Source organism: Rhinoraja longicauda, chromosome 5, assembly GCF_053455715.1.
Source record: "Rhinoraja longicauda isolate Sanriku21f chromosome 5, sRhiLon1.1, whole genome shotgun sequence".
Lineage (NCBI taxonomy): Eukaryota > Metazoa > Chordata > Chondrichthyes > Rajiformes > Arhynchobatidae > Rhinoraja > Rhinoraja longicauda.
In genome coordinates, this window is record NC_135957.1 from 13,380,748 (window position 1) to 13,393,074 (window position 12,327).

Below are 12,327 nucleotides of genomic sequence, written 5' to 3' on the forward strand. Positions count from 1 at the left end.
TTCCAGCATCCGCAGTCCCGTGTCTCCATTCAATTCCTCAAAACTGCTGTTGGAAATAACTTGGCAATAGACAATAGGTGCAGGAGTAGGCCACTCGGCCCTTCCTGCCTTCTCCCCATACCCCCTGACTCCACTATCCTTAAGAGCTCTATCTAGCTCTCTCTTGAATGCATTCAGAGAATTGGCCTCCACTGCCTTCTGAGGCATACAGCATTGGAACTCAAATGCACTAATGACAAAGTAACATCTGGAGATGCAACACTCCATTACATTCACAGAAAGGGCAACTCCCTTTTCAAATGCTGGCGTTAAGTGACAGCATTAAGCCTGTCTGAAGAAGATTCCTGATCAGAAATGGTGTCTGTCCATTCCTTCCAGAAGCAGATAGACCTACTGAGTTCCTCGACCAGTTTACTCCCAGCATCAGCACTCTTGTGAATTCATTAAGTTTCTTCACTTTCACAGTAGGTTTACCATAGTTCTCAAATAGTTTCAAATAGGTCTTAATTACTGGCAGCTAACAACTACCATAAAAAATTATCAACTGTACCACAAATCTGAAGATGTACTCTTTCAGAAATTAATTGTTAGGGATTTAATAACGACTTCTATAAACTTGGTCTCTTTTTTCCTATCCAACCCTTCGCTGATCTTTCTGCAATTGATTTGGCAACAAATGAATAGTTTTTCATTTTATTTATTCAGTCTTTAATGATTAGATTACAATCCTTTAATCTGATTAAGGTAAAGTATTATTGCTTGCCTTCTTCCCTCAGATCTGGGACGCGAGATGGCAATGCACCATTAAAGGACAAAATATTGTCAAGTTTAGTTTGGAAATGCAGTGCGGAAACAGGCCCTTCGGCCCACCAAGTCCATGCTGACCAGCGACTATCCGAGTCACACTAACACTATCCTACACACACTAGGGACAATTTACAATTTTATCTAAGCCAATTGGTCTACAAACGTGTATGTCTTTGGAGTGTGGGAGCTAAACCGGAGCACACGGAGAAAACCTACGCAGGTCACAGGGAGAACGTACAAACTCCATACAGACAGCACCTGTCGTCAGGATGGAACCCGAACCCAAATCTCTGGCATGCAAGGCAGCAACTCTACCGCTGTGCCAACATGCCACCCTTTATTATCACCTCAATATTCTGCCGTCAATATTAAAAGAGAATCTGAACTACTTGTTTATTGGGCTGCATGCAACGCCACTTTGAACCAATGTGTCAATCGTTCAATGTTCTACTTTGGATATCAATTACTCAAATAAAATGAAAAGTTTATCAGACAGGACCTTTCCTATTAAAAATCATGTGAGCAGCTGTTTATAATTGTTAATTAATCAAGCTTAACCCCTTTCAAATGTTGTTGTTCTTGTTTGTCCTTCGGGTTCGAAGATGACCATGACTTCACTTTCAGTTGGAGGATTGGTGACTGTGGGTCCGGAAGTGACTGATGAGGCCAATCCGGGCCCGGAAGGCACGCCTACACGTAGGACACAAGTGGATGGGTGCTGCAGTGGAAGTGGAGGTAGCCCGGGCCTTGCGCGCGGTGCGTTTCCTCTGGGCCTCTGCAGTGCTTCTGTTCTCTGCTGCACGGGCTCCTATGGTGAGCTTGCTACGTCAGGTTGGACGGTCCAGAGCAAGAGACTCCCAAGTGCTGAGGTTGATGTTCAAGTCTTTGAGGGACACTTTGAGGCAGTCCTTAAACCGTTTCTTCTGTCCTCCTACTGAGCGCTTGCCCTGACACAGTTCTCCATACAGAAGCTGTTTTGGCAGTCGACTCTCGGGCATTCTGACAACATGGCCTGCCCATTTGGCTTGGGCTTTCCGTAGCAGAGTGTGGACGCTGGGGATTCCGGCCCGTTCCAAGACCTCTGTCGGGAATTTTGTCCTGCCACCTGATGTGAAGGAGTCTGCGTAGGCAGCTCAAGTGAAAGTGGTTGAGCTGTTTGGCATGTCTGCTGTAGACAGTCCAGGTCTCACTGGCATAGAGAAGAGTGGTGAGTACCACTGCACGGTAGACCTTCAGCTTGGTGGTAAGGCTGAGTCCTCTCCGCTCCCAAACATTCTCACGGAGTCGCCCAAAGGCAGTGCTGGCCTTGGCAATCCTGTTGTTGACCTCAGCGTCAATGTTCACCACTCGCGAGAGTGTACTACCCTTTCAAATACATAGGACACAAATTGCTGGAATTACTCAGCAGGTCAGGCAGTATCTCTGGAGTACATGGATCAGTGACATTTCGGGTCTGATACCTGCTGGGCTTTGTCCTTCCCCTCCTCTCTTCCCCAACCAAGTCTGAAGAAGGGTGTCAACCAGAAACATCACCGATCCATGTTCTCCAGAGATGCTGCCTGAACCACTGAGTTATTTCAGCATCCAGTCTCCTCATGCATTAACCAGCACCTGCAGTTCTTTGTTTCTATCCCTTATAAAACAGTTAATGTTGAAGTGTATAATACTAATTAGTATTTTTCCAAATGGTACCATAATTTAAGTTACAAGTTTTCAAAGTCTTGTTTGATATTGAGCCTGTTCCTTGTAAATCTGATCTTTTCATGATTTGCTGCTTTATTTTTTTATTCCATGTCCCTGATTTCGCACAGCAAATACTCCAAGATATTCTATGATTTACAAGGCTCCATTGGAACCTTTGTCAAACTCCTGGATTTGACTGCAAAATAACAATACAAGAACAAACAACGGCTCTCAGCCTTACTTCAAAACATCAGTTACCTTGCCGAAATAATTGCACACCTTTCTCAGCATACATCCAAGATTCCACTGATCCCGAGAACTGTAGCTTATTTTCACATTCAGCGCAGAAAATGAAATGTCTCCTACAATCTGCGTTCTCCAACACAAATACATCCATTGTTCACTAAGCTACATGCATCTATTACTCGAGACTTGAAACCTTTAAGCATGTTTAGGATCTTCATGTCACGGCCATTAATACTACTTGGATAATTAATCACTGCTTGCATTGGACGTCATTAGTACTTGTCTTGAAGGCAATAACTAGGGCAAATTGAATGTTTTATGTTTAGCCACTATTTTATCACAATTGCCAATTCTCAGGCTTCCTGCTACTTTATGATTAAAATGAAGATAATTCCTTGCTGATGTATTTAGTGTCTGTACTTCTAAACTTATCTTTAATTTTAGAAGTATTTTTAAATTTACTTCTTTAAAGTTTAGAGAAGTAAACTTCTCTAAACTTATCTATTCAACTCATGTTAATGTTTTTCTGGTTTCTCTTCCGAACTAGAATATTTAAGTAGAAACAAGGAACTGCTGATGCTGGTTTACAAATGACAGACACAAAGGTGCTGGAATAACTCAGCGGGTCAAGCAGCATCTCAGGGGAACATGGACAGGTGACATTGGGGGAGGGGGGGTTGCAACAGCGACAGAGATGGGTGGGTGGGGGGCGGAAGCTGGAAGCAGGAAGAAGCCTGACAGGTAATAAGTGTCTCTTAGACATGCCTCGGAAGAAACCCCAATAACATTATTTGCAGTTAGAGATGGATCTTTCCCCAAACACCGTCACCCACTGGCCTTGGCAAAGCAATGATCCCCGATGCCAGGACTTATACATAAAAATACTTACCCTACTTGCCAAAACCTACCATTAGTAAACAAAATGAGATTGAATGTGATTCCAGTGCAAGAGTAATTAAATGCAGGGAAACCAATAATACACTGTAGTTGGCACAAAGATTTTAGCATCCATCTAAATGGTACTTTGCATATGTATATGAAGCTCTCCCGAGCTTGAAAGAATCTAAGAGCATTGACTTGTCCAATTCCAGTGCAGTTGTCATTGGTGTCGGTCTCAGCATCACACAAGGATATGATGCAATAATGAAGTACATTAGCTTACACAACTTTGTATGAGATACCAACACATAAAACATGCAAAATCAGGTTCTGTTTAAGTAGAACATAAGTAAAATTTTACTTAAACCATTGTTTTCCAAAATATGTACCGGATTATATAAAATATCTATGACTCTAAAATTAATACATTTCACATTTCACTGCAGACATCAAAATTGTTTTAACAAGTGGTTTATTTGAACAAATTAAGTGCTAGTTTTCATGGTAAAATGTTTTACAGGTTTGGTAATGGAAAAATAGTGCCAAAGTGAAAGAAAGGTCAAACAACTGGCTGCTAGGTAACCAGTTTGTTGGAAATATTGATGTTTACTTTTACATAAAACTGCGATAGCATTTACAGATACCAAATGGGCCAGATGGCAAGCAAGCAAAATAGATTAGTCTTGCCTTTAAGTTGTCATAACTAAACAACTGCATTTATTAGGAAGTATAATTAATTTTTCTATGTGTCTGGTAACAAAAATGAATTAAATTTGAACTATGATATCTGGCTCAAATGGACTGTACATGTTTCAAGGGATATGGGGAGAAAGCGGGAACGGGGCACTGATTTTGGATGATCAGCCATGATCATATTGAATGGCGCCGCTGGCTTGAAGGGCTGAGTGGCCCACTCCTGCACCTATTTTTCTATGTTAGGTGATAATTGCTTTAAAATATAATTTTAAAAATGTATGTATCTACACAAAGTGAGATGGGCAACATTTAATGGGAAGCCAGGGGCAACATTTTTCACCATGGCAAATGAAACTAACTGCCAGAGGAGGTAGTTGAGGCAGGTACTATAATGGCATTTAAGACATTTAGACAGACAGGTACATTGTTAAAAAAAGTTTGGAGGGATCCAAACCAAATGCGGGCAAATAAGATTAGGTTAACAGCGCATCTTGGTCAGCATAGATGAGTCAGGCCGAAGGGCTGTTTTCATGCTGCTCAACTAATGAAAAATGTATTAGATACAAAATTTAAATATGTGGGAACGTTTTCCCTCAACATTTCCATCACAAAATTTACTCAAGTCGTGGGCAAATAAAATTAAGACTCAAATAAACAAGACTCAAAGGATCCAACTATTCAAAACTACATTATGATAAGACAAATACTTTATTTGTCACAACAGAGGAATAAAGTACATTGACATCGGCAGGTGTGTAGTTTGAAAGGCAGGAAGACGGTGGGTGATTGATAACAAAGTAAATCAACAGAGAGCCTGAGAATGAACGATCTCTGGAGGAAATAACAAGAGGAAAATAGGTCGAGGCGAGCAAAGAGGCTTAACGTTAATTCTGAATACAAGCGCTGGAACAAGATGGCAAGTATGCAAGACAGCGCAGAAGAGAACACAAAAAGAACTGCTTGTGCAGGAAGGAACTGCAGATGCTGGTTTAAACATAATTTAAGACACAAAATGCTGGAGTAAATCAGCGGGACGGGCATCTCTGGGTATACAACATGGGTAGCCATACATTGCTTGCTGTCGACCATCACCCATATCTAGGAGTCGAATTAAAGCAAAGATTTAAGTTGGGCAATGCATATTAGTAAAGTGTCTAACAAAGCAAATAGAACTCTCGGCCTTCTTAAAAGAAATTTTCAGGCATGTAGTACATCCGTCTAAGAGAACGCCTACAAGTCCTTGGTCAGGCCCAAATTGGAGTATTGTGGAGCTGTATGGGATCCTTTCAACAACAACAACATCACCCTGAAGAAAGTACAACACCGAGCAGCTCGCTTTATGTAATGACTACAAGCGCAAATCAAGCATGAATAATATGCTGACTTCTCTCGGATGGGATACCCTAGAGCTCCGCAGAATCAGGCTAAGACTTATTGCAATTTACAAGGAGATTCACAAAATCACGCCTTCAAATCTTCCATCATCCCAGAGCACCAACCGCAATGAAACAAGACAAAATACCAGTCCCTACATCATCAACTCGCTAAATTTCAACAAACTTTACTACCAATATTCCCTTTACCCAAGGACGATAAGGGAATGGATTATGTTACCACCCAACACACGATGTTCAGTGATTTAAAAAGGAGATTGAGCAACTAGATCTCAACTTGGTCAAAAAGGCCCACTTCAAAATTGAATCACTACTCTACTCACTCCGACCTGCGCGAGATAACCACTTATGAGTTGTTTGTGCAGTAATCTACCAGAACCAGAACAGGAATAGGTGACATTTCGGGTCGAGACCCTTCAACAGAACTGTTTGATGGATGTATTGGAAGAAACTGCCAGATCCAGAGATAATGCCTGACCCGTTGAGTTACTCCAGCATTTGTGTTTGATGGATGTGTTGGCTTGAGTGGATGTGTTGACCCACCCACCCATCTTCTAATCAAGAGTGTTTGTCATAAGTGAATTTGCAGAGGCAGGCAATATACAGAACAGGTTTGTAAACGCAGCACTCACTGTAAACAAATGTAGATCAGGTGAATGAAAAAAACGAAGAGGAAGGAGACGAACAGCTGGCTAATTCACAAAGGGTGAACATTCAACTCTTAATAAACCTCCAGGAATGAATCATTTCACCGACTCTCCCCGCGGGACGGTGGCTGCCAAACCTCCCACACTTCTGCTGTAAACACTCGGGGACGCCCTGAAGTTAGTTTGTTCCCAAAACTTCACCCGGCACTAGCTCCCTCCTTTCCTCTCCCTTCACCCCTCCTCTCCGTACCCCACCGCCACCAGAGAGAAACCTCCTCCTCCTCCTCCTCCCGCAGGCCCGGACCACCGGCTTTCTCCACCCGCTCTGCTCACCACTGTCTGGAATCCCCTCGCTCCGTCGTCGGTCGCACCACCGGCTCCCAGGAGATGGGGAAGACGCAGAAGAAATGGGTTTTTTTCTCTCTCTCTCTCTCTCTCTCTTTCTTTGAAATAAATCTCCTTTCCGAGGGCGGTAATAGGAGCGGAGTGACGGGCCGGTGCCCTCTGCCCTCACCTCACCTCGCTGCAAGCCAACATGGCGGCGACGGCGGCAGCAGTGAGCGGCGGCGGCAATGTTGTCCTCACCGCGGGGAGGAGCTCGGAGCCCCGCCCCCGCCTGTCACTCAAACAACAGCCCCGCCCCGACCCTCTGATCACGTGGGCCAGTAGCCCCGCCCATCACGTCCCTCGGTCTGGTAGTCCCGCCCCCCTCCCGCCTGTCCCGCCCACTCGGCCCGATAGTCACGTGATCGTGCCGCCCCTTGTCACTCAGCCACTGTGTAATTCCAACAGTTCAGGAACTGTTCTGTTCAATTTATTCTCACATGCTCCGAGGTACAGTGAAAAGCTTTTGCTGCATGCTAACCAGTCAGCAGAAAGAATTACAATACATGGTTACAATCGAGCCAACCACAGTATACAAGATATATGATAAAGGAATAATGTTTAGTGCAAAGTACAGTCGGCAAAGTCTGGTCAAGGATAGTCCGATGGTCATCAAAGAGATAGTTAATAGTTCAGCACTGCTCCCTGGTTGTGGTAGGATGTTTCAGTTGCCTGATAACAGCTGGGAAGAAACAGTCCAAGAATCTCGAGGTGTGCATTTTCACGCTTCTATACCTTTTGTCTGATGGGAGAGGAGAGAACAGGGAGTGGCCAGGGTACGACTAGTCCTTGATTATGCTGCTGGCTTTACCGAGGCAGTGGGAGGTATTATTGGAGTCTATAGAAGGGAGGATGGGCTGCGTGCACAACTCGCTGCAATTTCTTGCGGTCTTGGATGGAACTGTTCCCAAACTAAGCTGTGATACATTGTGATAAAATGCTATCTATGGTGCACCTGTAAAAGTTGGTGAGCGTTGTAGGGGACATGCCAAACCTCCTAAGCCTTCTAAGGAGGTAGAGGTGTTGGTGTACTTTCTTGGTCATTGCTTCAATATGGGTGGTCCAGGAGAAGTTGTTGGTGATATTGACTCATAAGAATTTGAAGTTTTCAATCATCTCTACTTCAGCATCGTCAATGCAAACTGGGGCAGGTGTACTGCTACACTTCCTGAAGTCAATCCATCTGTTGTCCGTGCCCTAGGAACAGTCTGTAAATCAGAGTTCTCTCTCTCACTCTTTAACAGATAGTTCTATGTATGGAGGTTTTGGGGATTAAATATGCCAAGGACTCTTGCATCCTTCTCTAAATCCTCTTCGCAAATCCACATTCGGTGAAGAGGTGGGGAATCGTCTCCTCCCCACACCAGCCCATCAGTTGTTTTTTCCCCCCAAAATAAACTTTATTCAGAACAAACACTATATTTAAAACAAAAGCTATGCAAAAATTCTTCACACATTCTTAGTTTTGATTCATGCCAAAACGTGCTTTTCTCCAGAGATGCTGCCTGTCCCACTGAGTTACATAGAAACGTAGAAACATAGAAAATAGGTGCAGGAGTAGGCCATTCGGCCCTTCGAGCCTGCACCGCCATTCAATATGATCATGGCTGATCATCCAGCTCAGTAGCCTGTACCTGCCTTCTCTCCATACCCCCTGATCCCTTTAGCAAAAAGGGCCACATCTAACTCCCTCTTAAATATAGCCAATGAACTGGCCTCAACTACCTTCTGTGGCAGAGAATTCCACAGACTCACCACTCTCTGTGTGAAGAAATGTTTTCTCATCTCGGTCCTAAAAGACTTCCCCCTTATCCTTAAGCTGTGACCCCTGGTTCTGGACTCCCCCAACATCGGGAACAATCTTCCCGCATCTAGCCTCTCCAACCCCTTAAGAATTTTATATGTTTACTCCAGCATTTTGTGCCTAAACTCAACTTGACTGTCTGGGCGTAACTCAGCGGAACAGGCAGCATCTCTGGATAGAAGATCCAGAGATGCCCATCATTCATTCTATCCGGCAGAGATGCTGCCTGTCCCGCTGATTTACTCCAGCATTTTGTGCCTACTTTAAAGAAGCTCTCCTCCTCTCTAGGAGTCTGAAGGGTCTCGACCCGGAACGTCACCCATCCTTTCTCTCCAGAGATGCTGCCTGTCCCGTTGTGTCACTCCAGAATGTTGTTTCTGTCCACGGTGTAAACCAGCATCTGCAGTTCCTTCCCACACGTCGATTATCTGGGAGCCCTTTTTTGCGTTGAGCCCTTGATGGCCCTTGATGGCCACGCTGCCGGCTGTGGAGGGGGTCGGCAAGCGCGTGCGCAGTGGGGTGGGGGCCGTGCCGGACCAGGGGGAGGATGAAGGTGGCGCGTGCGCAGTGGGGGCCGTGCCGGACCAGGGGGTGGAGGCGGCGCGTGCGCAGTGGGGGCCGTGCCGGACCAGGGGGAGGGTGGAGGCGGCGCGTGCGCAGTGGGATGGGGGCCGTGCCGGACCAGGGGGAGGGTGGAGGCGGCGCGTGAGCAGTGGGATGGGGGCCGTGCCGGACCAGGGGGAGGGTGGAGGCGGCGCGTGCGCAGTGGGGTGGGGGCGGCGGCTGGTGGTGGAGGTGGAGGTGGAAGCGCCGAGCGCTGACTCAGTGCTCCGGCCCCGTCTCGTGCCTTCTCCTCTCTCCCTCAGCGATCGACAATGGCGGCCGTGTGGAGAGCCCGCAACTTTCTGGATTGCGTCGTTCGCTTCTCCGACCGAGAACTGCAGTAATCCGGTATCGTGTGGCCCGGCCTGGCCTGGCGACTCCGCGCTGCTAGGCGGCATGGTAAGGCCACGGCCTCGGCCCCTCTAAATGTCACTGTCCGCTCGGCCGGTGCTGCCTTTAAACGGCAAGGTGCATTGACACAGGGTTGACATTTCAGCAGCGTTGGGAGGCAAGGTTACTGGCCCACTGCAACTGGTTGTGCTTAGATAGATAGATATACATATAGGTGTTTGCGTATTTACATATCAGCGTGTATGTATTTATATATGGTGTGCGTGTATTTATATATTGATGCAGGCGTTTGTGTACGGTGTGTTTATATATGGGTGTCTATGTATTTAGAAATATGTGTGTTTACCTATGGTCTATGTGTTTATATGGGATGTATGTTTATATCTGGTGTATATGTGTGTATATCTGGTGTGTATATGGAATGTATGGTGTCATGTGTGTACACATGGGGTACATGTACATGTGTGTGTGTGTGTATATATAGTGTGTGTATATATGGTGTGTTTGCATGGTGTGTGCGTGGTTATACCTAGTATGTGTATATATGTGGTACAATGTGCATACATGGTGTGTGTGTATATACATGGTGTGTGTGTATATACATGGTGTGTGTGTATATACCCGAGTGTATATGGGGTACATGTGTGTACAAGGTGTGTATACATGGTGTGTGTGTGTTTAGACATGTTGCTTATATATGGTGTGCATATGTATATATGGTGTGTATGAGTATATACAGTGCCCTCCTTAATGTTTGGGACAAAGACGCATCATTTAATTGCCTCTTGACTCCACAATTTGAGATTTGTAATGGAAAAAATCACATGTGGTTAAAGTGCTGAGAGCGCTCTTATACCTGCATTAAGGAGGCATTTAAATGCACCTAAGCAATTACAAACACCTATGAAGCTATGTGTCCCAAACATTCTAGTGCTCTGAAATGGGAGGACTATGTATAAATACAGCTGTCATTTCTACGTGGTGAAACCAAAATGTATAAAAATGGCCTTTATTAAAATCTGACAATGTGCACTTTAACCACATGTGATTTTTTTTCTATTACAAATCTCGAATTGTGGAGTACAGAGGCAAATAAATAAACAATGGGTCTTTGTCCCAAACATTATGGAGGGCACTGTATGGTGTGTTTATATACTGTGTGTTTATTGGTGCGTGTGTGTTTATATGTGGAGGTGCGCATATGTTTATATGTGGTGTGCATGGGTTTATACACGAGGGTATGTATGTTGACATATTTACACGATCCATGCACTTTGCTAAGTTACAAAAAAACATGTGGCAGTGGAGCAAAGCCATACCGTGAGGAGATTCCCTAAGAGGGCGGCAGTGTTGACCTGTGTGTGAATTTTTTTGTGTGTAAGGTGTGGTTATGTGTACATGCATTTGGATGTGTGTGTTTGTATTTCTATACGATCCATCTACTTTTTTCAAGATATGAAAATCTAGGAGCCTGGCAGTCTTGACATGAGTTTTAGAAACTGTTTTTTGTCCCACTTTAGCTACTGTTTGCGAGACACAAAATGCTGAAGTAACTCGGCTGATCAGGCATTGCGTGCATGTGTTTGTTGCTGTGGTTGGTGTGTGGCGGTGGGTTATTTGTATGTCTACACGATCCGTACGCTATGCAAAGTTACAAAAGCTTTTGGGAAAGTGGTAGCCTGACTGTGTGTTCATCTGTGGAAAATGTATTTACTTGTATTGTGAGTGTGTACACATCTACACGATCCATGTATCTTGTCAAGTTGCAAAAGCATGTAGGAGAACGGCAGTCGTGACCTGAGTTTTGGAAACAGTGTTTCTAATCCACTTCAACCAATGTTTGGTATGGTTGTCTGTAGGTATGTGTGTGGGGGTGTGGCTGTGTGTGGCGTTTATGTATGTGTGTTTATATGTTCACTTAATCTGCGTTGTCTCAAATTACATGCAGCATAGCATCAGTCAGACTTGAGTTTTGGAAGTTGGATTTATGCCCACTTCAGTTGATGTTTGGTGGCGTTGTGAAATATGTGTGTAGGTGACGTGTCAATAACATGCCTCCTTTATGGGTGCTGTTTATGATTAACCTGCGTGCTGATCATTGCGAAACATACTAGCTTGCTTGCTGCAATTCTGCGTGTGTCTGTGATAATTGTATTTACCACAACAGAATTGCTGATTCCTTACCTCATGAAAGTCTAAAAATTCAAAATGATTTGCAAAACAATTAAAAACAATTTGCAATGTGATTTACTATCTGTTGTGTACCCCAGAAACTTTGAAAAGTATGAGAGTTGGAAAGGATTCTAGTTTAAAAGATTAATATCTGAGCAAAGTGTAAATTGGCGGAGGAATGGTTGATGGAATTTAATACAGAGAAGTGTGAGGTGTTGCATTTTGGGACGTCGAACAAGGGCAGGACCTACACAGTAAATGGTAGGCCTCTGGGTAGTGTTGTAGAGCAGAGGGATCTAGGAGTACAGGTGCATGTTCCTTGAAGGTCGAGTTGCAGGTAGTTAAGGTGGTCAAAAAGGCTTTTGGCACTAGTCAGAGTATTGCTTATAGAAGTTGGGAGGTCATGTTGCAGTTGTATAAGACGTTGGTGAGACCGCATTTAGAATATTGTGTTCAGTTCTGGGCACCATATTGTAGGAAAGACATTGTCAAGCTTGAGCTATAGGGAGAGGTTGAGTAAGGTCTCTATTCCATGGAGCGCAGGAGGATGAGGGAGATCTTATAGAGGTATACAAAATCATGAGAGGAATAGATCGGATAGATGTCTTTTGCCCAGAGTAGGGGAATCGAGGACCAGAGGACATAGGTTCAAGGTGAAGAG

General features: G+C 44.5%; 2 protein-coding genes across 9 annotated transcripts in view; one reads left to right on the forward strand and one right to left on the reverse strand.

Annotated features, from left to right (window-relative positions):
- The window catches only part of LOC144593407 (serine/threonine-protein kinase ICK-like), a 42,265-nt gene extending 33,357 nt beyond the window's left edge, over positions 1-8,908 (reverse strand). For 2 of the 5 annotated variants that reach the window (XM_078398914.1, XM_078398910.1), the window contains exon 1: positions 6,686-6,895. The gene's annotated coding sequence lies outside the window, so the exon portion shown is untranslated. Of the gene's footprint in view, positions 1-6,685; positions 6,914-8,802 lie in introns of those variants that run through there. The other 3 variants (XM_078398912.1, XM_078398911.1, XM_078398913.1) reach the window with 3 other exon arrangements.
- Positions 8,909-9,325: 417 nt separating this feature from the next.
- fbxo9 (F-box protein 9) overlaps positions 9,326-12,327 on the forward strand; it is a 63,380-nt gene continuing 60,378 nt past the window's right edge. For all 4 annotated transcript variants that reach the window (XM_078398917.1, XM_078398918.1, XM_078398915.1 and 1 more), the window contains exon 1: positions 9,326-9,542. In XM_078398917.1, coding sequence (XP_078255043.1) covers positions 9,540-9,542 — 3 coding nt within the window. In that variant the 5' untranslated portion in view covers positions 9,326-9,539. The remainder of the gene's footprint in view (positions 9,543-12,327) is intronic.